A 27,894-nucleotide genomic window follows, 5' to 3' on the forward strand; every position below is an offset into this window, starting at 1 on the left:
TACAGTTTATAAACAACTGTATATCCTTGTTTCCGATTTTTATTTAAAAATAAATATTATTGACAGTGAATTTTAACTATGATGTTTCTTTTTAATCAAAATGTCTTCAAAGAAATAATTTAATAAAAAAAAAGGAAAAGAAAATTCCCCAAAGAAAATGTAAATTAAAAAAAATTTTTTTTGCTAAGCACAATAATCTCCTAAAAATATTTTACTTTGTCAGAAAGGCTTTGACCCAACATTTTTTACATACTATCCTCAAGGTGCCCGCTCAACAGTTCGTGCAAAATGAAGATTCAGAGGAGATGTGGAAGAAAGAAAAATACATTGCCGTGAAGAACTTGGCACCCCATGCACACCGCACGGCCTGCACCCCATCCTATTTGGAAACTTGATGCATTACTTTAAGTCTTCTAGATCTGTGTTACTTCCCCCAAAAATATGATTTATTTATTTTTATTTATTTTATTTTATTTTTTTGCATGGACTTCTTCATGCTTCCCTCAGTCCCTGTGTCCATGTGTCAAGGTGTCCTCCCAGGGTGCCTGCTGAGGTTTGCCGGCTGTCAGTGCCCCAGAAGTGGGTGCAGGAACTTATGTAGTGCTAACAAGAGCAGAGACAGCAGAGGGTCTGCACTGTAGCCTGGGCCGGTACCTGCAGGTGAAGAAAAAGCAAACAGTCAACCTGAATCATGAAAACCTGGAGGGCCTGAGGCAGTCCAGGACAGAGGGAGGCTTTCCTGGGCTTCTGAAAACCCAGCAGCCAGCTAGAGGCTGCCAGGGATGTTCCAGTGTAAAATCTGGAACCCCTTATAGTCAGACAGAAGTGCCTTTGCCCCGTGGCAGATGCGCTAAACTGTAGTTCAAAAGACCAAGTCACACAGCTTTATTTTACTAAAGAGAGCCTGCTTCCCCAGCACAATTGTTCAAAATATCCCTGACACAAAGGCTCACCTCCCTACTTCCTCCGTGAAGATGCCACGGGCACACACAGTTGCAGCCTCCTTGTCTCCTCTCCAACCTCCTTGCCTAAATGGCCCAGTTCAGCATCCACACAAGTCCTGCCTTGAATGGTTTGATGTTTCTGGACGTGAGGCTTCCTTCCATAACCATGCCGCCAAGCTTCTCCCTCATAGCCTGGAATGGGTTAATACTCAAGATCCTACAAATATGGCCCCATGTCGACTAATATCTAGGTTGTGTAATAACTCCACGCACATCTTCATCATTTCTCCTCTGGGCCACTGCTCGGCTCCTCACCTGTTCTCAAGGGGTCCAGTTGTTATAACATCCTCCCTCGGCAGCCAGGGAAAGCCCCCTACAGAGTCCCTGACTCCTAAGCTGCAAAATGTGCTGCTTCTCCTGGGATTCTCTGCTCTTCTGCCTTTGTGCTGGAGACTGCTGGTTGGGATGCTGGGAGACACAATTACTGGCTGCTATCCTACACAATTCCCCTGGACTTCCAGCAGTCTGAGCTGCAACCCCGCATCAAGGAGGAGTGTGGGAGGTTCTACCACTGGACAACACCAGGTACATAGATAGTGTAGAGACTTCACAGAGCTGCCTGCTTTAGCTGCTGCCTAGGCAGCTGGCCCCCCTTGTCTCTATGAGGTTAGAGGAAGGGCTTCCTCAACAAGGCTGGGTCTGAATGTGTAGTACTGTCAATCTTAGTGTTTAAAAGTACTGTCAATATTTTTCTTTCTTTTTAGTTCCTGGTATTAAAATTTTGGGGGAAATTAATATATGAAAATTACATTTAAAACATTTCCACCCTTCCCTTATTCCCTTTCAACTCCTCCAAGGTAACCCAACCAGCTACCTCAAATTCATGCCTTTCTTAACTATTACTATCCACTTGTGAATGTGGAGTGTGTGTGTGTGTGTGTGTGTGTGTGTGTCCTGCTGATTCTGTGTTGCTCATATGGGTGTGTGTTTAGGGTTGAACATGTAGGAATGGATAGGTATTAAAGAGCTCATCGTAGGAGAAGAGTGGTTTCTCATCATAAACTGACTATAGCTCTTTACCTACGGGTGAGACTTTATGAGTTTTCCCTGTCTGTCAGTATGTCAGCTGGTGTTGCCATTGTGCAGGTCGTGTTTAGGTACAATTCCTTGTTATATAGAGAAGACATGATCTCAGCAGGCATCCTGGTCCTCTGAGCCTTGAATTATAGCTAGGAGGAGGAAGAGGGGGTGGAAGAGAAGGAGATGATGCTGACATTCACTTATTTAATTAGCATCTGAAATTGTAGTTTTCACCCTAACTTCTCCATACATGTTCTTCATCAGACTGTGCTTTGAGACAGCCCCAATATTCCATCCCACCCTAGTCTCCACTACTCCTGGTCTTCTTTAAAATATACACACGCGCATGCACACACACACACACACACACACACACACACACACACACACACATGCATGCACTCAGGGTTGGGGATTCAAAAATCTAGAAAGACATAATACTTGTTTTTTTTTTTGTTTTGTTTTGTTTTTTTAAATCTGGCTTATTTTGCTTAACACAGTGGTGCCAGTTCCATCTAATTTCCTAAAAGTATCATAATTCCACCTGAATAAATTTGTATATACAATGCCATTTTCTTTACCCAGTCATCTCCGGAGCACTTGGGCTGATTCTGTATCTTGGTGGTTGTGGCTACTGTGGTAGCCAACGTGGATATGTGGATGTGGTAAGCTGACCACCAGGTGCACACCCAGGCATGGTACAATTGGGTCCTGCAGGTATTCTTTTGTCTAAAGCATTTCCCCTACTCACTAGTCCATCTCCCTCTGCCCGCAACTTTGTATGTCATCCTCCCCATGCGAGGAGCTGAGCAGATTCCAGTCAGAGTCTCCATGGCTCCAGTTGGCTCCATACACAAACAGGTAATGGCTCACAGTATGGAGAGAGGAGAAAGCAGGCTTTCCGTGTCTGGTCCCTCCAGAGCGTCTATTTCTGTGCACAGCCCTAACCCCAGTTAACAAATACAGGAAAGGACCCGGTCCAGACACACTGGCCTTCAGATCTTATTTCCCCAGACAGTTTCCATCCTGCCCACCCAGGATCTGCTCACTCTGCCTCTGGTCATCACCAACAGAGAGAATCACAGTACATCGATGGCTCCAAAGACTGCAGATTTAAACTCTTCCAAGTATCCCCTGGACTGTCACTATTACCGTCTTTGTACCTCTCTGTCACATACTACCAGGAAGACAGATGTGGTGATGGTTGAGCTGATGGATGGGTAGGGGTCTGGGTGGGATTCAAAGGCTCTTGGCCACACGGAAAACAATTGTCTGAATAGAACAAGGGGATAGTGGTGCCTCTTGGGTGTATAGAGCTTTGGAGACCAGACATCCTGTGAGCCTTCCAATACCTAGATACTGATCTTCACATTCTCGCAAACCCTAGAGCTGACAGAAACAAGCATGAGAGGTGTCTAAAAGCTGGTGCAGTTGTAATACAGAATTTCAAACCGTCAATATATGCAGCAGCCAGAGAAGTAGCCAGTGGACATGTGAGCCAGGCAGGGGGTGGCTGGCTGGGTGAAACTGTGGGCGCAGGAGAGGAAAAGAGATTTCAACTTTCTTCCAAGTAGCCCCTTAACTGTCACTATTACAGTCTCACTTTCTCAAGAGTGAAAGTTTCCAGGTTAAATACATGGCTCAGTGGTTCATAGTATTCGCAGAGGCCTGAGTTCAATACCTATTATGGAAAAAGCAGCTTTCTACTCTGTGCTGAGCCAGAGGTGGAAGCATTGGAGACAGGAGGATCACATGGTAGCTGCCTAAGTTGTAGCCTATGGAAAGTAGAAATCAAGGCCTGTAGGGTCTCCAATTTGGATATCTGCTTGGTGGCAGCAGTGGGGGTTCCTAAGCCTATCCCTGTTGATAATTGATTCTGTGACCCTAGACAGCCCCCTTCGCCTCTCTGGGTCTTGTAGCATATGCCATAAAATGAGTATGTGTGTGGCTGGTGTCACTAGACTGGGCTCTAGATTCAATTAAGCAATATCATAGAAACAGGCCACAGACATGGCCACAAAAATCCTTCCCAGTCTACAGAATGCAAAACCTGTGATGGTGTCCTCGAAACCCCCACTTGTCCTCTTGTAGACAGTGCAATATCGTGGGGTGAGATAAACAAAAGTTTACAGAGGGCTGTGAACTTTTGGGATGAATGGTCTAAGCCTGAGTCACCCTGCTGAAGGAAGAGGGTTAGGGATGTCCTAGCTGGGGGCCCTCTAGACTGATCAATACCCAAGTGAATTGGCGCCAACTGCCTAGATGAGCCCAGTGGAGACCAAGTGGGAGATCACGGAGCTGTGTAAATTCCTATGTTGTCACACCAAAGTCACTGAGTTTTTAAGGTCCTCTGTCACACGGCAAAAAAACACCCTATACAATACATATACAAAAGTAGCCCAAATAGTCACTGCCAATCAAGCAAAAGTTTCAGAAAACGTCGACGTGAGGCAGGAATGCTGGACACCTACAATTCTAATCCTCAGAAGGTTCAGGCAGGAGGATCCACCTGAGCTACAACATGAGGTCTTGTCTCCAACAAACAAAAACCAGGATCTAGGACGATATCTCAGAGGGACAGCACTTACCTAAACGGGCAGGGCCCTGGATTTGATCAGTACCACATAAATAAATGCAAGTAACATTTTAAGGCTGGCAAAATGGCTAAGCTTGCTTGAAAGCCTGGTGGCCCGAGTTCAATTCCCGGAACCATGTAAAGGCAGAAAGAGAACCAACTCCAAGAACAAACTTTTACGAGCACATTCTTATCTGAACAGAATTGAAGAACTAATTTTGCGAATGCCCTCCCAAGAGGGAACTTTTCCTACATGGGCAAACTGTCTCCTCATCTCCTTATTTTTAAAACACGCCTAGATCTTAATGGCCAAGGAGTCATGTTCTTCGAGGGAGATTTCCTGTTGTGGTGTCTAACACAGGACTACTCTGCATCTGGGGCCTGAGTCTCTACCTCCCAGACTTCCAGATGCAGCCAAAACTGTCCACTGACAAATGCAGCTCTGCTTAACCTTGTGAGGTACTAGTACACGATACTAGATAGGTCGGCTGGAATGGGCTCACTAGGCTCTTCTGACACTCCTAGGGCAGGAGGCTGAACAGACTGGCTGGAATGGTGAACTGATCGGATGCTAACGTCTTCTCCATCTATTTCCTCCCGTTCAGAGGAGAACCAGGAATTGTGTTGGAGTGCACACAAGCATATTAGTCATGGTCAAGCTGGAGACTCGGGCAGCCTGGGAGGTGAGGAAAGCCCTGGGAATCAGAGCAGCTGATTCATCTTCACCTCAAACCAGCACTGCTGCCTTAGTAGTTCTTAATGAAACTAAAGTGTCTGTGGCTCAAGATGAAGGTACCCGCTGAGAAATTAATTTTTATCATTTGGGTGGTGAGAAGGACAGGAGATACTCTGGAACCATTTAAAAGAGACGCAGAATCAGGTGGGGTGGCAGATAATCTCAACACTTAGACGAAGGATTGAAAAGTTCCATGTCATGTCTGCCATGAGACCTGACAGGACATTTGTGGAAGGGGAGGAAAATGAAGGGAAAAGAAGGAGGAAGATGGAGAGGAAAAGGAAGTAGGGAAACAGAGGATGGTGGGGAGGTGCAGATGTTAAATAAATATAATAATAAAAAAGACAGAAAGAATACAATGAACATGGGTGGGTGCACACATGCACACACACACACACACACACACACACACACACACACACAGGTCTCAATCTAAGCTGCCCTTGTCTAGGAAATTTCCTCATTTCTGTTTCTCCAGCAACAAAAGATTTCTAAAGCCTTTTCAGAAAAGTGCATGAAATTGTTGAAGCCATTGAATATCTTGATAGGGAAAAGGAGGAGGCTGTGTCAGGGCTTTCTCTTGATCCATGCCCTGCTCTCTGTGTAGAATCCAGTCCTGTGAAAGGCGCTCACATGGTGGTCTACAGTTGTGATTTGAGGTGCCCCTGACATGGAATGAAAACTTCATTCCCAGGTAACAGTGTCATTTTATGAGGTCTTGGAAACTTTTTAGGCAGGACCCAGTTGGAGGGGGCCAGCTCACTAGTAGTGTGTCCTCTACTCACCCTTCCTGCTCATTATGAACTGAATTATCTCACAGTACCATGTGTTCCCGTGATAATGCTGTGCCTCACTGTAGACCCCAAACAACAGACCCACGGGCAGAAGACTTGGAAATGGAGCAAAATCGAACTTCCTCCTTTTAAGCTGTTTGTATTGGCAATTTTGTCACAGTGACACAGTCTGACTACCAGGGAACCTTGTGGGTGTGACACTGGTAAACACACGTGAGCCTGGAGCACCTGGACTTCATGGAACTGGGGAACCTCTCGGCCCAGCCGCCTATCTCCTGATTCTGCAGGCTGAGAGCTGCGGCAGGGCTGGGGAAGACTGTACAGCACTCGGCTCGGGCCTTTTCAGAGTTGCTCCAGAACTGCACTTGTTCTTTCTTTTCCTTCCCAGGCCTGAGAAGTCTAAGTAGAGTTATGATATTTTTAGGTCAGCAAGCGGATTCAGGCTCGTGTTTCCTGAGTGGACTGAAGCTCATTTTGCAGGCTGGAACTGCAGGCTTTGACTGTGTGTGCCTCTCTCTGCAGAGCTCTGCAGACTGTGCCCCATACAGTGCAGGCAGTGGCAGAGCTGGTCCAAAGGTTGGTCCTGCCCCATCTCTCTTAGGCAACGTCATTCTAGCCTTGAACCTGGCTGTGATTTCAAGAGGACCCCCTGGAGGGTAGATTTGCAGCCGCTCCCTGCCCCCCTTCTACTGAGCATACTCAGAGCTGCTATGCACTTTGTCGGATCTAACCTGTCTTTGAACAAAGATTTCTTAGCTAGAAAACTTAGGGAGGGTCCTTAAGCGCTCATATTCAACTATATTGCTTTCTTCTTCTGCAGCCTCTGTGGATGAAACAAAAGCCTAGCCCCTGGACCTCCATTCAAGGCTGGAGAGAGGCCTCCTGCTCTAAGACCTGCCCGAAGAACCTGCCTTTCCAGCTGTATCTCTTGTCTCTCAGAGAGCAGCAGATCAAGCCCTCTGTCACCATGGGAGAAGAAAGAGGCTATCGGCAGCATCCTGGCCAAGGTCAATGTCGTGTTTCATCCAGAAGCCTTGGCTGCTGCTAAGACAGTCTGTCACTTGAGGGGACTGGTCTTCGTTCTTCCTCACAATCTCTTACCCCCCCCACTTCCGGCCTCTCTGGTCATAGACACCATTTTCCACAGAACCTATTGACAAAGTGGGGCACGTGGCCACATGAGGGTAGGGTCTGGCTTGTAGAGCGATGGAAATCCATGTCCTTAGAGTCTTCAACAGAAAGTAAATTCTAATCTAACATGAAAATTAGGAGCTTGGGTCTGACTGCCCTTCTCAGCAGGAATCTCCAAGTCCTTGATCTCATGACCACCAACCTGGGCCCAGGTGAGCTGCAAGCCACCCCCCTTGCCTCTGTGCAAGTCTTCCTGTATACCCTTTCTCAGTCATAATCCACCCTCACACCCCGCCATTTGTTAATGTCCAAGTCCACAGAGTCTCAGCCAGCTCTGGCTCAGAAGCCAGAAGGAGCCTGGCTTGGATCCTACTAGGTCTGTGCTCAGCTGTGTGGTGGGCAGGTGCTGGCCCAGTCCCTGTCATGGGGCTGACCCTCCTGGCAAGCTGAGTTCTCAGTTCCCCAGATGGACTCGGCATGAGCTCCAGCTTGCTGCTGAGTGGGAAGATGGCACCACGCAAAGCCGCCTCTCCTTTTGACATTTTAATTAAAGCCTCTTCATGGATATTTATCCAAAGGGAGCCGGCGAGGAATAATTGAGCACTAAGGGAGTTTGTTTGGGTGGAATTCATTTCTGCTATAAAATTAATACGGGCTGGCAAATGGGGCAAAAATTCAGAAGCACCTAACTAGTGCTGTTGTGTTTTAAAGGAAGTACATATCTTTTAGAGAAAAACAAAAACAAAAACAAACAAACAAACAAACAAAAAACTGCATGGGGCCTGGAGATATAGACTGTAGTTGAGATGTGGGCCTGTGTCCTTTGCTGGTGGCTTCCTGTTCACTCATCCTACCCAGGCTCACGAGGCTTCCTGATTTGGTCATTCCCCCAGACCCTCCCTGCCCAGCCCTACTCAATGGATAGAGACTAGCTGCTTCTAGAGTATTTGAGTCACTTTTTATTCCTGTGACAAAAATACCCGAACTCATAGGAGGAAGGATTTCCTTGGCTCGTGTTTTTGGAGGTGTCAGCCTGTGGTCCGCTGGCTCATGGCTCTGAGGCTGTGGGGAGGCAGAACATCATGGCAGAGGGGCACCATGGTGGGGAGTTGCCTCTCACCTCATAGCAGCTAGAAGCAAAGAGCAGGGAAGAAGGGTGCTGGGTGAAATCTACCCTTCAGTGCCACACCCTCAGTGGCTGACTTCCTCCGGCCATGATCGTCCTCTTCCTAACAAATCATCCAGCTATGAATCCAGCAACGGTGGTGGGTGCTGTCACCTCTCCATAGTGCCACCTCCTGGGGACTAGACCTTCCCAAATTCTAACATATTTTCATTGTTTTCTTGGTGCTTCATGCTAGTTTTAGAGAATAATGGTTTCATTTAATATTTTCTGCATTGTCGGGGTTGGAACCTAGGGCTCTACCACTAAGCCACACAGCAGCTCTTCACTGGAAGATCCAAGGCGGACATTCCACCATTGAACCATACCCACAACCCCTCTCTGGCAGATTCTAAGCAAGTGCTTCACCTCTGAGCCACACATAGCTCCTCACTAGGGCATTCTAGGCAAGTGCTGTACCACTAAACCAAACAACGTCCAGCTCCCGACTAAGAATTCAAGGCAGAAGCAATAGCAGTGAACCACACCCCAGCCCCTCACTGGGGCTTCTAGGCAGGTGTTCTCCCGATTAAACCACACCTTAGCCCTTTTCTCATTGGTGGAATCTATCACTGGGCCAAGCTTCTCTGGCTTCACTGTGGCATTTCACACATTCATAGAACACACTTTCTTGGATGGCCAACTCAGTCGATGGGTCTTTTGCCAGCCTATCTATTTCAAAGATAGATCACTTTCTTCACAGCCAGGTGGCTATGGGCAGTGGCCCACCAGCTCAGCTGCTGAGCATGCTGGGGTTGCCCTTCTGTGTGGGGGCCAGCCCTCATCTGGAGAGATCCCACACCCAATCTGGCTTTGGTTTGATAGTCTTTGAAGCCAGGCAGTGCTAATAGGCACCCAAACCATTCTTAGTGCCTAGAAATTTACTCTGCCCTTTGTGAGAAATCTCTCCTTTGACCTGCTCACGGTGACCTTAGTAAGCGGAACCCATTTTCTTTTTCCTTTTATGGGCAAGTCCTAGAATTAGTGACTCACCTAACACTACACAGCTGTGGGATGCCAGTAGAGGGTTATAGCCAGTGGTTTCCTGGTCGCTGTGAATTCTGGGCTCTCTAGCTGGCTGGAACTTCTTCTGATCCCTCTCCAGAAGACAGTTCTTCACCTAACCCTCCTTCCTTTACATGGATCAAAGTAGATTCCCACAAGGAGGCTAGTTGTGTGCACTCATTCTTCTTGGCCACATCCAGTCCTTCAGGAATGACTTTCTTATTGTCAGATCACCTTTTACACTCCAGGTCTCTAGAGTGCACCAACCTTCCCCTGCTGAGCCCAAAGGTCCCATAAGAATATCCCCAAAAATCTCTCCCCTCTGCTGGCCGTTGCTACTGTACTGCCCCCTTGCCCGGCTTCTCACTGTATCCACTGTCATCTGGATACAGTCTCATTCTAGTTTCATCCTCTGTGCCCCACACTCACCCGTCTTCCCACTCCTAGGACTTCCATTAGGGTAACAGGTTAGAGACTCCCCGGGAACTCCAGCACAAGTTCAGTTTCCTCTAGGCTGTGTGTGGGCAGCCGTGGGTGTGTTTACTTTCTGACACCCATGTCTCCTGCCAGAGGCTGAGCCACAAAGAGGGGAGACTAGGACTCAGCTGTGTGTCTGTCTGTCTCTTGGCACTCTGCCTGCAGTGTGAGATACAGTGTTTGAGGGAGGATGGCTAAACCCTCTCATTCTCCCCAGATGCCCACTGTGCAGAGTGGGCTGGATTCCCCCATGCACAGCCTTCACCTGTGAAGAACCTCGCCTAGATCCTCAGGGAGCCAGGCTCAGTGAATATGAATATCTGAAGATGGATCTGAATAGGACCCAGATCAGTCTCTCATGCACCTTTTCTCAGACTCATTTCCACTTTTTCTTCCACTGTTTCTTTCTTAATGTGTCCTATCATGCAGCATGCATTTTCTAGAAGCTATTCCAAGTTCTTTCAGTAGAGCGTAGTGCATTGATAAGTGCAACATTTTTAAGTTTTGTCTATTTTGTTTTATATGTGTGTAATTATAATTTGTGCACACATTTTTAATGTAATTTGGGTCATATTAGTGGACAAATATATTTAAGTGGTAGAATTGTTTTTTTTTCAAACTGTAATTATAATTTGTGCACACATTTTTTATGTAATTTGGGTCATATAAGTGGCCAAATATAATTAAGTGGTAAATTTTTTTTTCAAACTAAATACTACATTAAACCAAAATACAACGACCAGAAGACTGGTAAGAGACTGATACATCTCACTGGTAGAGCACCTACTTAGAATCGCCCAGTGGAAGGCTCAGTGTGTAGTTCAATGGTACAATGCTTACCCCAAATGGAGGCTCCTGATCCCAGCACTACGATAAATAATCATGCAAACATAAATATATCTATTAAAAATATAATGGAGGGGGAGGGGGAATGGAAGTGGGGCAGGGGAATGGGATAACATTTCAAATGTAAGTACAGAGTATCTAATTAAAACTGAGAACAGCAACAACAACAACAACAAAAAAAAAAAAAAAAACTAACTGAAGTTGGCAGTGCACCGCAGTTTGTAGGGTTTCAGGGAACACGATTTGGGAACACTTGCTCTAGGTGACCTGAATCCCTTTCTCAATGTGAAATATGCACTTGTGGATTCTGGGGTGCTTATGTGCTCGTTACGATGACTACAGAGTAGAGCTGGGGTGATGGAGAAGTGGGCCTAAGCCTCCCTGAAGCCCATTCCTTTTCAAGTTGTCTGGTGTTCTTTCTCCTGTTCCACAGTCCTTTACTCAGACTATCCAGGGATCAGACACAAAATGAATAGCCTCTCAATGCTTGCTTATTTCAGGCTGCTAAGCAAACAGCAGGGGTCCTTGCCCCAGCCTCCCTACACTTCGCCTTAGAGCCGGGCCTGATAATCATTTACCATGCAGTATTGGTCACAAGGTACCGAAGAGTCGTGTGACCAGAGCAATCAGCCTTAACAGGCCTGTCTTCCCATTTATAACTCCCGTCTGTTTTCTGCTTCGGGGATACCTGAATTCTGTTTCTCACTGAGGGCTTTACCTTTAGAAATGTAATTTGGCCAAAATGGTTAATGCATTTTAATTGCAGAGGGATAGTGCTTGGAAAATTGTATAACATGTGTTCATTAAATAAAAGCAGTGCCAAGGAAATGCCCAGAATGTGTCATGCATTAAAATATGACTCTAGAATAGAACACATCATGAAATATGCCCTGTGTATTTTCTTGTTACATTAATTTTTAAAGCAAATACAGCTCGTCCATTCACCTAGGGACCTAATATATGTCTTCAGGAGACAAACCTACAGTATCATTTGATGATCATCAAGAAGTCTGGGGCCAGGCTCTGTTTCCCAGATAACTTAGTGTCCAGTCACTGGAGGGTACACGTCACCTGTTCCAGAAAGTTGGCAGAGTCCTGTGGACTGGCTGTTCCTGAGCTCTACCTACTGTATCCAGTGCTTCGGAGGTGGACACAGAACATGAACTGACATGGCATTCTGATCTTACCACTGCCTGGGACCTTTCTTTCTACGGCAGCTTTCCTGGTATGTGTGCCTGAAATTCCACAACTCAGCATGTTCCCAGCTCCAACCCACCCATCCATCAAAGTTCACCTGGTCCTCCAATCACCCATCTTCCCATCCATTGTTTATCTCAGATGCACTTGACCTTTTGTCTAGCCTCTTTCAACCAGCTATACACCCTTCCCTACATCCCTCTTCCCACCTACCCAACAGCTACTTTTCCCATCCCATGCTCCAACAGATGCCCCCAACACAGTGTTCTGTCTCAGTTTGGACCCACAAGTAACCTTTGAAACCATGAGCCCAAAATGAAGATTTCTTTTTAAATTGCCTATTTTACTACCTACTGAATTCTTTTTCTGGTCCTGATACATTTAACCATTCATCCATTCACGTTTCCATCCATGCATCTGTCCATCCATTTTCCGGCTCACCCATCTCTACACACACATGCACACGACCACACACACACCTCATCATCCCTTCCCACCCAGTGCATCCTCCTAGCCATCATTCCATCTACACATATGTCTTGATGAACATATTATCTTATGTGCACCCATTCACAAACCCTTCCCTCTGCTTACCTGCCATCTGTCTACTTCTCCATCCATTCACTTCACCTCTCATGCAGAGAGACTTCCATCTACCTACTGCTCTAATGAGCCCACATACTCTCTTGGTACTGTTTTCCCTGAGCTGCATTGCCTATCTCTGTTTCCAACCCTGCTGGAGACACCATCTCCAAAGGATCCTCCCTTCTACTCTGTTTTCTCTGACCCCATGGCCTTCAGAGAAAAGAAAAGAAAAGAAAAAAAAAAAAAAGACCTGGAATCTTACAGATTGATCTTATTTAATCAGTGAACTCTTTCTGAATTCTTACTTTCCTTGCAGAGCCAAATTAACCCTTCTTACAGCCTTTGAATTTCCTGGATGTCCCCAACAACAGGACATTTGTGCATGGTATCCATCTTCCTGGAAGTCACTACCCTCTCTTTTTACCCTGTCATCTTAAAAACAGTTTACTTTTTACCTGATAGGAAGAGATTTCAGAGATTTGTCCTATGGGTTTGGTGTCTCCTTTAATCACTAGCATTTAGTGCATTGTGCTTCTTGTCTTATTTGCAGTAATTAACAGTGCATATAATGGCATGGGACCAGTTTTAAACTGTACAACACTGCCAGCATGTAGGTTTATGTTAAAGCGATACATGATTGGACAGTGGAGAGGTAGGCGGGAAAAGAGACTGGAGGAGCGGAAGAGGAGGCGGGAGGCAGAGATGGACGGAGGAAAGAAAGGAAGCCAACATGTATGTTCCTCTCAGTGCATTTCTAGCTTGATGAAGTTGTTGTTATTATTTCTAAGCATTTCTATGGGTCTATTTGTCTCATATAAATGGGCAATTTATATCTTTGTCCATTGGTTGTAAGCTTATTGTGTAGAGGGTTTGTGGATTGAGAATTTAACATGTAAACCTGTTTGTTAAGTTAATAGATGTGAGTCATGTTTTTACCAAGCCGTGGAGAATATGAGCTAAGTTCTCAGCTGGTAGAGGAGCAGCCGGGGTGAGGTAGATAACTGTGAGTCATAATTGTACCACACGGTGGAGGAAAGGAACATGCTGGGGCAGTTGTACCAACCCGGGACAGAAGCAAAAGGGGTGGCAGAGTGAACTGCACCTGAGTTCTTAGAGGCAGCATGAAGCACCAAGTTAGAGATCCTCATAGTGCCAGATGGCCCCACAGGAGCCAGCAAAGTGCAGGATAAATGGTTAAGCCACTTTTTAATATTTAACGCAACACCAGCATACACCGTTCACTGCTAATATGTAATCCCAATCCATAAAATAGCTCCTCCTCACCAGTATTGGCACCCAGTATCTAGCAATGGCAGGTGACAGATGGGGCCCTCAGTCCTCTACCCACACTATCTCATCATAGCTCACAGTGGCCTTGTACAGATCTCCTCGCCCCATTCCAAGTACTTCTACATCCAATTGACCACAAGCAAATATTTGTCACAGGTTCAGTGCCTCCAGAGTGGGGTAAGGTCACAGTATACCTCTAAGATCTCATTTCTAACTGATGTCATAAATGACAAGTTTGGGAATTTTCAAATATGTAATCTCTGAAATAGAGAGCAGAGAAAAGCAAAGCTGTTCTGATTGGAGAAAAATAAGGTACTAGGGTGTTCTGGGTTGTGTGTTCTTGTTCCTTCTCAATCTTCCTATAAGACCCCAGAGGCATTCCTTATGTTCCTTACAAGGATACCTTAATCTCTCAGAATCGATCCATTCCTCTCTCTATTTCCTACCCTTTCCCCGAGTTTCACTGTGTAGCATCCTCTGGCCCTGAATTCTAATCCCTTTGCCTCCTCAGTGCTGGGATTAGAGGCATGTACCACTACTGTGTCTTGTAAATTTTCTTCGATACAAAATTACCAGTCAAAGGCAGACATGGTGGCTTACATCTATGTTCTCAGCACGGAGGAGGAATGAGGCAAAAGGATAATGGGTTCAAGGCCTGCCTACACTCATAGTAAGACCCTGGCTCATCCCCTAAACCAGAAACAAAATTCTACTACTCTGCATTCTCCTCATCTTACAGGTATGAAGCAGAGGGAAAAGGGGAACAGATGCTGTCCATGCCACACAATGATGATGACAAGGCTCAGGCTATTCGTGCCCAGGCTGCACACTCTACATCTACTCAATATTCTCAATAGCTTAGTAGCTGCTGGCTCAGGTCATAATGGTTTGGTCTTGTCTGGCAAGCCTGGAGTGAGTTTTAAATGGCCAAAGAAACATCCAGGCTGAAAAAGAGGCAGGGTGGACTTAAAGGATACTGGAGTGGAATGGATGGAGTGAGGATGAGGGATAGCAGGACCAGTGTCCAATGCTTCTTGTTCTTTCCTTTTTCTTCCTCTGAGCTCTAGTGTTGCTCTAATGAGTTTCTGGGGTGTAGGGAGGATCCCAGGTAGTCCTATAACTCTGGTGTTCTACTTCTCCTTTCTACTTTTGTAGCTTTCTTAAACTTCTCAGGGCTGGGTCAGGTACTTCCAAGTGATCTTTAAATCTCCAAAGAAACTCAAGTGTTAACTGTAAACACTACAGGCATTAATGGTGTATTTGAAAGGAGACTGTCTGAGGAGAAAGGGGGTTGAACTTCGTCTGGTCTAGCTTACAAGGTCCTTCTCAGCACTATCCTCAGTTACTCCTCCTTGGGTGTCTTCAGAGGTCAGCAGAGCTGGAGCCACCATCCCACTCAGCCGAGTGGGTAACATGCAGCAATCAGCCTACTGCACTCCCATGGCCCTTTCTAGGATGGAGAACCCTTATCTCTGCATCTCTGGGGGCCTCTACCTTTAATTGTCCCCCTGAAGATCAAGCCTTGTTCCCAATATTTTTAGTTGCTAATGGTCTTCCTTTAATATGGCATTAGCTTCATGAAGTTTACCTGGTATATAGGAGAGGAAGGAAACTCATAAGGTAAGTCTCATGTTGGGGTTCCTTTCGAGCTTGTTAGGTGATCTAAACACCTACTGCCATTCTCACACAAAAACCAACATCTCCTAGTGTTTCCCATGTGCTGGACTTTGTGCTCTGTAAACACACCATGTTGGCTGATCTCCATGTTGATATTGAGTGCATTTGGAAATTTCTATGAGACTGGTGATTCTAATATCTGGGTGTGTCTACGAGAGCATTTCTAAAGGGGACTGATTAGAGAAAGAAGACCTATCATAACTGTGGGTGTGCTGAAGATCTCCATGAGATAAGCAGAGAAAAATCACAGCTGAGTAAAAGAATCCCAGCTGCATACAAGAATCTCCCCCTTTCTCTGTTTCTCCACCCACCAAAAAGAACTGCATTAGTTATTTTTTCATGTCTGTGCTTTAACACCATAACCAAAGCAACTTAGAGAGGAGTTTATTTGGGCTTATGGTTCTAAAGGATTATAGTCCATGATGGCAACTGAAAGTATCAAGGCAGAGGTATCTAGATGCTAGATCAGAAGCTAAGAGTCCATATCCATAAGTGGGAGTCAGAACATGAATTAACATTGGAACACAACTTTGGAACTACAATACCCACTTCCTGTGACATACTTCCTCTAGCAAGACCACACCCCGAGACCTACCCAAACAGTACTACCAACTGGGGATCAGGTATTTAAATATTTGAGCCTATGAGATTATTCTCATCCAAACCACCACAGGGCCTCTGAAACTGAGTCAAAAATAAATCCTTCCTTTCTAGTTGTGAAAAATGAACAAATGGCTTTCTCTGATGTAGTCGGCTGCCCTCCAGCCTAGGACCTGGTTCATATACAAAGGATAGCAGAGAAGAAACCTGCTCATGGCAGTGGTAAAGCCATAATTCCAGTCCACAACAGTGGATATATCAGCCGTAAACATGTTGCTTAAGAAATGGAAAGGATTAAAATGTCAGGGGAACCAATGAAGTGGTCATTTGTGGAGATGTCTGCAACTTCCCCCTGAGCTGTCCTAGCATCTTCTGGGTTTGTGCTTTGAGTCTTCCACAAAGATAAGCAAGATGAGCAACATGGACAGCATGCAAGAGCACTGACCGATCCAAGTCTTCTTCCCTGCCCTCACTTCCTAATATTATGGGATGGGAAATTTGATGCTAGGGAGCCTTCAAAGACTCATGAGTAGTTAATTGAGACACGGTGGCAGTCCTCTGACTGGATGACTGGCCACTTCTGAAATGGATGGAGACCCTTGAGCATGGAAGTAGGGAAGAGCTTCTGAAATGTCCACTTTGTTTTCCATTGTGGGTTGATGTGAAATGTTCTCAACTTGGTTATCAACTGGTAACACTGTCCGGAGGTTGAGGAATGGAATTTGGGGGATGGGAAGTATGGCTGGAGGTGGTGGGTCAGTGAGTGCAAGCCTTAGAGGATTATATAACCCAGCCCCACTCCCCACCGAATCTCTCTCCTTCCTGGTGGGTACTGTGTGAGAATCCACGGCCACCACAGAGTCCCTATCTGTAATGTCTTCCCTGCCTTGACTTACTGAACCCTCTAAAACTCTGAACACAAATGATGCTTTCTTCCTTTAAGATGCTTCTGTCCAGTAACTTGTCGTGCTGATGAGAAAAGTCATTGGCACAGGTTCTTATTTTGAATAGACACCTACCAGAAAGTCCACTAGCAGTAGAGCAAAACCAGCCAATTTTATCCTGTCTAAGGTAACTTAGATGATTCATCCTAGATGGTGATAATGACAGAACAGAAGATCCAACCATTTCAAAGATTAGTCTCCCTCTGAGCATGTTGTTGGGGGCAGGTCTATGTCTCAGGGGCCATTGTATGGGAGGCTCCAGCCTTATCCCTCAACAAGTTACTGAGGGCTTTCCCATTGCTAAGTGTCTCCTTCTGTCTGCCCCAACATTTAGTGCTCCCCATCAGCCAAACCCCAACCTTGGAGGAGCCCAAAGGGGTGATCACATTGGTTTTTACATGATCCTCTTCCCTTATAAACTACAAAAGCCATCAGACTCATTTCCGAAGAAGCACCACTCTGAGGAAGGTCCTCCCCAAGAAATAGGTAGGAATAGGGAGGAAGTACAAAATTTTCTCATCCTCAACATCCCTGTAGCTGTTACATAAGGCAAAGTCTTACTTCTCTAAAGGAGTTTACAAGAGCTCTATGGGAAACATTATCAGAGCATCAGAGAACAAAACAGGTAATACCATCACCACCACCACCACCACCACTACCACCACCACCATCATCACCACCACCACCACCACCATCACCACCACCACCACCACCATCACCACCACCATCACCACCATCACCACCACCACCACCACCACCACCACCACCACCATCACCACCACCACCACCACCATCACCACCACCACCACCATCATCACCACCACCACCACCACCATCACCACCACCACCACCACCACCACCACCATCACACTGTGCTGCAAAAGTATCATAAAGTCTTGCTAGCATCCCCATAAAACTCCAGGGTTTAGACCATAAGCAAGGCCTTGCCACTGTCCAAACAGAGCAGGACTAATCAATATCATATTACAGAAGCACTTGACCTCATTTATCCCTGTGGATGCTCAGGGAATCCTTAGCATTCAGAGCTTTAAAAAATGTGATCCCGGTGTGTTTAATGAGAAGCTCCTTAGTGGTTTGGCTCCTGGTGACATTTAGAAAGTCTAGAGCTTGGCTCTTCTCTTGGGGGCTGCCATTACTGTAAATGAAAGGGTCTGAATTCCAGCAACAAACTGGGGAAGGAGCTGTGTTCCTGGGGATGAAGAAAGGCAGTAAGAGGGGGAACTGCTGCTGGCAGTAGAGGCGACAGTGGCAGGCACACATGCTCAGCAAAAGGCAGATAGAACTGAATAGTTATTACTCTGCAGAGTAGCTGGTCTTTCTTGGGGATCTCTAATGCCAAGAAAGAAGGGCTGGGCTGTGAGCTGTCTGGCTGCGTATCTGTGGATGTGAAGGACACACCATTCCATTTCATGCAGAGTTCGTAGTCCATCACAAGGGATCTGGGTGGGGAGCTATGGGAGAATCTAGGACATGCCAGGACATCACCTAAGCTGAGAGGACACCATCCCTAACTGAGTCAAGCCTGGAAATGGTCTGCCTACAGAAAGCTTCTTCGGATTGTATCAACAGTCCACGGCTGCCATTTCTGGTCCATGCTCAAGGGAAGCATGAAGCTGTACTGGGAAGAATCCCAGTAGCTGAGAGAGAGTCTCCTATCACTGATAAGTCTTCACCACTCTCTGGGAATACTGTAGATGTCTCTTGCCAGCTGTGAGCCCCCACAACTTCTTTCACAGAGCCCTTCCCCACCTCCCCTCAGAATGTTCAGTGATTCCCTCCCTCTTCTAAGGACACCCTTTGTTAGGTATATTTCCTCCTGTGTGGAGTGAGGTTCTTATATCAGAGCTTTAGGGATGAACAGATTGTTTACAGCAATGGTCTCCAAGTCCTCCTGAGGCCAGGGTTTCTGGCTTTGCTGTTGTGGCTGGGGACTCTATAGCATCTTGAGTCTCCTCCATCATCAGTCTGGCACTGTGTCAGCTTTGTCATCTACCCAAGTCACAGACTGAGGCAGACAGAGTATTTTCACCTCATCCAAAGCCCCTTCTGGTCATGGTTTATGGTTGCCATGACAACACAGAAGGATTTCCCCATCCCCCTCCCAATAGCTCCCAGCAGAAGCAACCTCTTCCACACAAACACCACAGTCACACCATGGCCTTGGCTGTTGTCTAACCATTCATTGAAATGTTAGGAGGAGCTAGTTCTCTGCATCCAGATAACACCCAGCAGGGGTTGTGGTTGCTCCTTGCAACTGAAGCTCTGAGGATAGCTAGGGATTCACTTATCACAACCAGACGCCAAGGTCCCTACAGAAGGAGAGCTGTGCCAAAGTGAGTCTTTCTTTTGCAAACTGTATTCTTTATGTGAGGCTGAGCTGAGTCCCATGATGCCTTTCGTCCATTAGAAGTGTTTAGAAGATACTCTGTCTCCCCCAACCTTCTATGGCAACCAACAATAAAGTGTTCATGACAACGGATCAGCATTCACATGCATAACTGCCTCTTTACATAGTGAGAAAGAGACACCAGCTTCTCTGTCTGCTAGGCTTTGCTAATCCAACTCATGACTATTAATAAAACATGAAACACGAATCAAATAAAAAATTCAAACAAACTTTTAGTGCAAATACTTGTAAGGCCATGCTGAGCACAGATGAGTAAAAAAAGGGTTCCGGGATGAGGAATAGGAAAAGGGGCAATGTGGTCCCGTTACTAGTTCCTGGCTGTGCTGAAGTAGTTCACTTCACAAGTGTGCGCATCTGAAGGGCTTTCGGGATTAACTGCCTATGGGATCATGTGGAGATGGCTTGGGCCACTCTTGAAGTTGCTGATCTGAAAAGGCTAGGGTGCACGCCAAGGCTGAGGTAACCCTTCCAATACCCCTGGGTCCTCCATTTTCCCTTCTTCATTTTGTTCTAAGCCTTGTGGGTGACCTCTCTGAACAGCTTCCCCAGATGACCTTGACATTGGCTTTCAAAGGGGGTTGGCTAATAGAAGGTCACATTAAGAACACGCAAGAGGTGCATCAAGTCCTTGCTGGGTCATGGTTAGTCAACTGATTCCCTCCATTGAGACTTTAATAGGATCTGGGAACCTTGTCCACCAGCTATTCTGGCTTTGGCCAATATTATCCCTGCCTTGCACCCCAGGGACACTAGCAGCTCCTGTTGCTACTGGCCCTGGGGACTTGCGATCTTCTTCTGCTGACAGGCCTAAGCCTGCCTCTCCCTTCATAAATGCAGTGTTCCAACACCCAACAGTGAGTCTGCTTGACTGTATCATCTACTCCACCAGCATCCTGATTGAGAAACACGACAAACATGCCTGCTCATTAACCAAGAGCAATGGGCCACTCTGGCTTAGAACTGTGCACTGGGAAAGGGCCCAGAACATGCTGTAATCCCTTGTCATTGGAGGCTCTGAGATATTCCTGAGCCTGCTGCCTCCCTGGGGAATTCATAAAACCCAGCTGGCAGTGAACTCAGCGAAGTCTTGCAGAAAGGTTAATACCCACCCTGCAAACAGTCTGAAGATTTCATTTCAACCTTCCCTCCTTGGGATCAAAGCTGTTAGGTGTGTTTTTAGAGTAAAAGTCACACGTACCTCTTCTCTAGGCTCAGAGTGGGATACCCAGGTAGCCATGACTAAGGGGCTCTCCTAAGATTTTTACAGAGAGGCTTCAGGGATGGGGGCAATGCTAGGCTTGATGGCTTATCTGATTAGCTTTCATTTTCAGGGGAGTGGGGATTTAGAGAGAAATAAGGGCTTTGTCTGAAATATGCCTCTTCTTGTCCTGAACAGGAGCTGATGTAGGTTACTGGGTGATAAAAATATCAAGAGCCACCATATCCCATGCAATGGGACAGCACTGTCTACCCTTCAGGAACCCCAGCTGCTTGTGCTTCCTGAGTGGCAGTGATCAGTACTGTCCCTCCCAAGAAAGACAAACAGAAATTCCAACCTGGCTGCCATTCTGACCTCTACGGCACTTATGTAGAGCGCTGTGACTGGCAAGCATCGAAGACCCCCATCTGCAGTGACAGCTCAGAAAACTGTGCTGTAAGCATCCTGATGTCAGGACCATTTATCTCTTACAATGTAATACATCATCCCACTCTGGGAGTGAACTCTGTTATGGGGTAGAAAATCCTGGAGTATCTTTACCTGCTCCTCCAACTCCTGTGGCTAGCACAGAGACTAGAAGTTTGATTAGCTATGCTTGGTTCTCAAGCGCCCAGACACTAGCCACAAGAAGAGGAGTTTCAACCGTGAATGAGCTCATGGCCTTGGTCTCATTACAAAGTCATGGGCGTGGCCACATTCACTCTCAGGGATCTCTGGTACATAGTATTTCTTGGTTAAAGCCTCCAATAAGCCACAGTTGTGCCATACATCTATCTCTTAAGGCCCCTCCACAGCTTGCTTTCCAGTTGTCAGTTTGGTCTTTTTCTCCTCTTTTCCTCTCCTTCCAGAACAGCTAAGACCACAGTGGTTACGATGCACAGAACCTCCTACACTGAGCTCTCTCTGTGTGCTCTGCCATGCTGGTCCATCTCACTGAGGTCCAGAAGCCATGAAGTGTCTGAAACCGTGAGCCAAGTTGTTTCTTAAATCATCCCACCTGCCATGGCCATCGAAACACCAGACTAGCACAGTGCTCATTTTACAGAGATGCTAAATCACCTACCTAAAGTCACACACAAATACTCAGATGGCAAAGATATAACCCTTATCTGGGCTTTCAGATGACCTGTTTTGCCACTGCTCTCGGTCTACTCCAATTTATCACATACACTTATTTCTTCCTTTCCAAGAGGAAAGAGCAGAAGGGGTCTTTTCTGTAATTAGCAGCAATTAAGCCAACCATAGTGGGAGTCACTATTTTCCTAATATACCCACTGTGTGCTACTTAGAGACAGTTCCTTCAAATTGTGTCCCCTCTTCCATTGCAGAGAGACGAAGCTGGAAAGCAGTTGTCAAGATGACTGGTACATTTCCCCCAAACTTTTGCATCTATGTGGGACCACGTGGTGGTCACGGGATGAAGGCAGATGTGATGTCTGCCCACCTCGAGGCCTGGGTTTCTAAAGAGAAACCCACCTTGCCTTTCCTGAGTGACTTGTCCCAGAGAAAATGCACTACCAAATGCTTAAAGGGACACCTTCTTCAATTTCTCCAAATGGTACAGAGAGAGTCATTCTAAATACATAGGAAATAAATGAACTCACTGTGTTTTGTGCATGCCTTAGGGTTCTATTCTCTCCTAAAACGGGTCAAAGGATATTTCTGTATTTCTTTCCTTATATACTGATGTATTTGCTTCCCCCAGACTTTTGGAGCCACTTGCTGGAGCTACTACCTTCCTTCAGCCGGAGTCTCTGAATGACTGTATGAACAGAGCTTTGAGGTTCCCACCCTAGGCAAGACGTGATTCAAACAAGACCATAAATTTGGAGTGTGCTGAGCTACTGACATGTTGCCTTTTTGTCATGGCACTAACATTATCTTAAATTAATACAGATGGCATAAAGTACCATGTTAGGTAGATCTTGGGTTTGTTTGGAGCTAACCCATCCTCATGGATTGCCTGGGGTGGGGTGGGGTGTCGTCTTATAGGTTCCTGGAGGTAAGAAGTACAAAAACCTTCCAAATCCCAGAGCATGGAGGCACAACTAGGTTTTTTAGGGGAGAGACACACAGTGCGCTCCCACAGGGAAGACACAGAGCAAGTTACTGTCACAGGGTGGGTAGGGGAGTGAGATAGGAAAAGAAGGAGGGAAGAAGGGAGGGAAGGAGGGAGGGAGGGAGGGGGAAGGAGGAAAAGGAAGAGGAGGAAGAGGAGGAGGAAGAGGAGGAGGAGGAGGAGGAGAACAAACTCCCATGTAAAATATAGTGCAGTTTCTTAAGTAAGGGAAGGAGACACAGCACCAGCTCTCATGAGGGAGACACACAAAGCCAGTCTCCCAAAGAGGAGAGGATACAATGCAGTATTCCCACAGCAGGGAGTAGCTAATAGAGAAACAAGGCTGAACTGATGCTCAGAACAGACCAGCCACTTCCAAATATTGAAAGGTTTAAGGATCTGTAGGAAGGTAGGATACATGGTGATGTGAGGCCTGTCACCTTGGACTCAGTGAGGTTCCAGGACCCTGTGTTCTCAGGAAGCAGCAGTGGGTGCACTTTGAGAACAGCCAAGCTGGGGACAGGACAGTATGCCCTGTCCCATCAGTGCCACGTGACTCCCCTAGACTTCCAGGTTGTAATCTCAGTAGAGAGTTCTTTCATGGGAAATATGCAGTATACAATATTGAAGAGGAGGTTTCGGGTGGGGGGGCAGGGATATTTTAAATCAGACACTAGGAGTGAGCATTAGAGACAGGGTTCCTCTGAGTTGGGTTGAAGGGGGGAGCATCTTAAGAGAAGAGCTATTTGGCACAGAAATTTCTGCTTTCTCAACACCCAGGGTCGTGTTACCAAGGTAGCAACTCACTTTTCTGGTCTTCTATTCTGACCATCCCTAACCTCAGCTCTTTGCCTCCCTAGTCCTTAGCTCCCTAGGAAAATGGGTATGACCCTCCATGTGCCTTCAAAACTGTGGTACAGAGCTCCAGCCCCCAACTCTTTTCCCCCTGGAACGGAGGAGAACTGGAACTCTGATATATATACAAAATTTACAGTTTGTGTTAAGCCACACCTAGAAACCACTTGGTCAAAGCTAAATCTTTATACATCCAAACTTCCCGAACCCTCTAAGACAGTTCAAAGCCACCAATCAGCAAAGAGGAACAACAGCCTGCTCCCATGGTTTTCGTCCTCTTTCAAAAGGAGTATCCCACCTGGGGAATATCTGTCCAAACTTGAGGATTTGGGAGTACAGCTCTCAAGACTATCCAAGAGAGGCTGCTTCACAACCCAACATCAGTACCAAGTGGAGCAGCCCCGCAGAATTATGAATATACTTAGTAGGATGCTCCAACCACCCATAAGAGTCAAGACTAGGAAAAAGCCCAGAGAACACAAGAAAGGCGCAGCAGAAAAGGTACTCCTGGCGCAGCTACAATAAGACTAGCTGGTGCTACTGACTAGCTGGCTGCTCCCCTCCCCCTCTTGGCACGCAAGGCCCCTCAGGGGCCTGCCCTTACCGGAGCCATGCCTCTGGCGCAGAAGGACAGCCTGCCCCGATGGCGGCGACGCTGATGAAGAAGCAGCAGCTGCAGCAACCGTTGTGGTGACTGTGTGGGTCGCGGAGGCGGCGGCAGCGGCGGCGGCCTCAGGGACTCCTGATCCAGCCGGAGGGCTCGAAGGAGGTGGGTTTTTGTCACCACGGCTGGTTTCAGAAGTGGTGAGGACAGCAGCGCCTGCGTTGTTAGAGCTGACTGCACTGGAGGCTCCGTGGCGACGCGGGCCGCTGCTCTGAATGTGGGACACTGCCTCTGCAGCTTGCATGTTGGGCGGCGAGAAGCGCGAAAGCACACGCAGCAACGCCTGGGCCTTGTGCTCCTGAGTGTCATCGTCGCTGTAGTCCGAAACGCGACACTCATAAACACCTTCGTCCTGCAATCGTACGGCGGACAGCCGAAGCCGGTGTGAGATGTCATTGCCCTGGACACGCACGGTCTGCAAGACAGCCCTGTTAGAGGTCTGACCATTGGGCACCACACCTTCGGTGACTGGTCTCTTAGCTCCGCTATCCCTGTGCCAACTTGCCAAACCATCCCAATATTTCCTAAACCCCAACACATCTCCCTAGTGGCACATGGCTCTTAGTTCTGCCTGGACACTTTGTTGCAGAGTGCACCGTGTTGGGTCCCAATTTCCCTGCCGTCTGGCTCACATTCACTCTTACTTATCCACCCTTCCAAATGTAACTCTCCACAACTGGCAAGGAATCCCAGGCTGGGGCTATAAGATGCTAATTACCCACATCCTTCCTATACCTCAAAGCCTAAGCTAACTGCTCCGTGGTTATCCTACATATACCCGAAATCACACTCACAATTATTTTAAGCCCAGAGCACCGGGGGAGTGTCCATCTTGCCTGGAATATGAACTACACCTGTCCTGCCCTGCCATTTCGGACTGATCACTCGTTAATAGCCCCAACAAATCCTTCTTTCCCTCCGGCAGGGTGGAGATTTTAAGAAAACTCTCACCAAACACCGGGACCAGCCCTCACCTCTAAACAGAACCCTCCAAGAGGCTTTGGTTGTTTTCAGGCCCTGCAGTTTTCACACCCTTCAGCTTTACAAACTCCATACCCCTTGGCTGCAAGAGACACCCACTCCCGGGAGCATGTAACAATGTCACCCGAGGAGGAGATGGCTAAGTGGCAAGCCTAGCAGGTTTGCAGGGTGGGGAGGAAGCGGGTGGGAAGCTGAAGTGCCACACAGCCTGAGTTAGAAGCCACGTTCCCTTGAGGTCTTGGAAGAAAGGACAGCCGGGAAGATAAAGGCAGAAGTGCTCCAGGCGCCCTGCATGCGGTGCACAGGAAGTTGAGTTTTACTGGTGGGCATCGCTGCTGGGTTGTGGCACTTGGATTTGGACCCTTGATTTACACAAAAGGCAACCTAATCCCTCTACCAGCGACAGATGGCGCCCAGATACGCCAAGGAGCCCATAATACACCCCAGCGGTAGTGGAGCTCTGTATGGCTAGGTGGCAGAGGTTTTCTAAAGAGGAGGAAGCTGCGGGGCCCTATGCCACCAGGAGGGGTCTCCCGCGGCCCACGCTGGTCTCTACACTTACACTGATTTTAGTTGCATCCTTGTTTGTCACCTAAAATGGAGAGGTGGGGGGTGGGGAGGGGGGTGGGGAGAAGAAGGAATGGAGTAGGGGGGAGGAAGGAGAGAGAGGGAGAGAAAGATTAATTGATTGAGTTTGAAATTAAACTGTTGGCATGTTTTGTACACGGTAAACTCTGCCCTGTCTTTGACAAGGATACTTTCTGCAGGTGGACTAGGAGTTGACGTGCCTGGGGTGTGGCCTGGTGGAGGGCACCAAATAATTAGGATCCCTGCAGTGCGCCAAGAGAAACCACGTGGCTGAGGAGTGGCTGCCCTGACACACACCTACCTGTCTGCTTGCTGGATGGCCACGGGAATAATAGGAAACCTCATCTACTCACTTCCTTCAAATTCTCCACTTGAAACAGAAACACTGGATGGAGGGTCCGACATCATGAAGGCCCCCCATTTGCCTGGTTTGTGGATATGCGCCTAAGGATGAGAATGGGTACTCTGAATGGGATTCTGGGGACTCTGTAGGTTGGTGTAGGCTATAGGTCCGACTGGAAGGTTTTCCAGCCACTGAGGGTGGGGCTGTCCCTCAAACCCCGGAAGTTAGAGGTGGATGACCTGCTGGCTATCATGTTCTTGTACCCCGTCCTCTACCACGTAAATGCAATTTGAAGGAGCCGAACTCCTTGGCCCTGGGACCTCAGAGTGACAGAGAAGAGCCTGCCAGAACCAAGTGATCTTTTTCTCTCAAGCCAGCCATCCATCAGAGTATAATCCCAAAGCTAACAAGCAGGAAAATTGGACCAGGTGTGGGATTTCAGGGACTGGGCAAGAAGGGGAAACAGTTGTAAAGGACCTATAGTATCTGGGGACATCCGTTTACTTTGACGATGCAGAGGATGGGAGGTGGCTGATCAAGAAGGCATCGTCCTATGGAGCTACCCCCTCACTTCCTCTGAAAGAAGTAGGGTAAACTTGGGTGCAGCGAAGGGGCGGCGGATTACCTTGCTCCGGGCACCAGGCACGCTGAGCGCCAGCTCGTGTAACAGTTCCCGGGGAGGCTCCTTGAGGTACCACCACTGAATCTCCAGCGAGTACGAGGTGGCTCCGCTGGCCCGGAACGCGCAGGGCATTTCGATATCGTCACCCTCCCGCACCGTTACATCTTTGGGGACTTCGGTGAATGTAGCTGGGGGCGGGAGAGAGAGGCGTGACCAGCTGATAGGCGGGGGGGGGGGGGGGGGGGGTTGGGAGGGCTCGGGGCAACCCGAGCCTGAAGCGGTCGGTCTCCTGCTATCCGGCCTTGGGCTCACCCCCAAGCTACTCTCCCCAGCTACTAAGCGACCCTGTGAGGGAGGCACCAGCAAAGTTCGGGGAGCAGCTGCAAAGGTGGCAGCTGTGACCCGCCACTTGCTGCAAGCTGCTCCCCTCTGGGTCGCACGGGGTGCAGGGGAGGTAGGGCCGCAGCACCGGAGCCAGGCTGGGACGCGCCAACTCTTGCTTGCTGCAGGCCTCCTCTGTTTAGCGGGGACAGGGCGGAAGGGCTCCCTAAGTGGACACCACAGCTGCGGCGACCCTCATCTGCGCCCGTGTGCTCCTACCCACTCCCAGCCTGGGCTGCACACCCGGATCGCTGGAGACAGTAAAGCCTGCCGCTTCCTTTCCTCCTCCGCCGTGGCCAACTGACAGACTTCCGTGGCCTTAGCAAAGGGTCCCCCGAGCCCATCGCGGCCGCGAAGTTCCCGCGCTCACCGTCGGCGACGAAGAGCAGCAGGCTGTGCAGTAGCAGAGGTAGCAGGTATCCGAGGTCGCCGAGCCGGTTCCGCTGTTCCATCTCCCGCAGGGTTGCGGCGGCGGCGGGGGCCCGGCGCGGAGAGGCGGCGGCGGCAGCAGCTTGGGCTCGGCTCCGGCTCGAGCTCCGGCTAGGACGCCTCGGAGCCTGCCATGGCCCCGCACGGCGCCCCCTCCCCTGGCCGCCGGCGGCCGCCAATCAGCCCGGCTTCTTTGCCGGCTGGCCCGGCGCGGCTCCGGCGGGGGGAGCGCTACGCGGGGGACGCAGGAGACGAGGTCCCTCCAGGAGGCTCCTTCGGTCG

At 48.0% G+C, this 27,894-nt stretch overlaps 1 protein-coding gene across 2 annotated transcripts; it reads right to left on the reverse strand.

Annotated features, from left to right (window-relative positions):
* Positions 1 to 553: 553 nt before the first annotated feature.
* On the reverse strand, positions 554 to 27,677 carry VSTM2B (V-set and transmembrane domain containing 2B). 2 transcript variants are annotated; one of them, XM_080908660.1, is made up of 5 exons: positions 27,554 to 27,677; positions 26,806 to 26,990; positions 25,812 to 25,841; positions 24,209 to 24,683; positions 554 to 654 (listed from the first exon to the last, which is right to left on the reverse strand). In XM_080908660.1, the coding sequence occupies exons 1-5, from the start codon at positions 27,633 to 27,635 to the stop codon at positions 566 to 568; spliced, it is 861 nt and encodes a 286-aa protein (XP_080764786.1). In that variant the 5' UTR covers positions 27,636 to 27,677; the 3' UTR covers positions 554 to 565. The 2 variants fall into 2 exon arrangements, with proteins under 2 accessions (XP_080764786.1, XP_080764787.1); XM_080908661.1 differs by lacking the exon at positions 25,812 to 25,841.
* Positions 27,678 to 27,894: the final 217 nt, after the last annotated feature.

Source organism: Micromys minutus (genome assembly GCF_963924665.1).
Source record: "Micromys minutus genome assembly, chromosome: 32".
Lineage (NCBI taxonomy): Eukaryota > Metazoa > Chordata > Mammalia > Rodentia > Muridae > Micromys > Micromys minutus.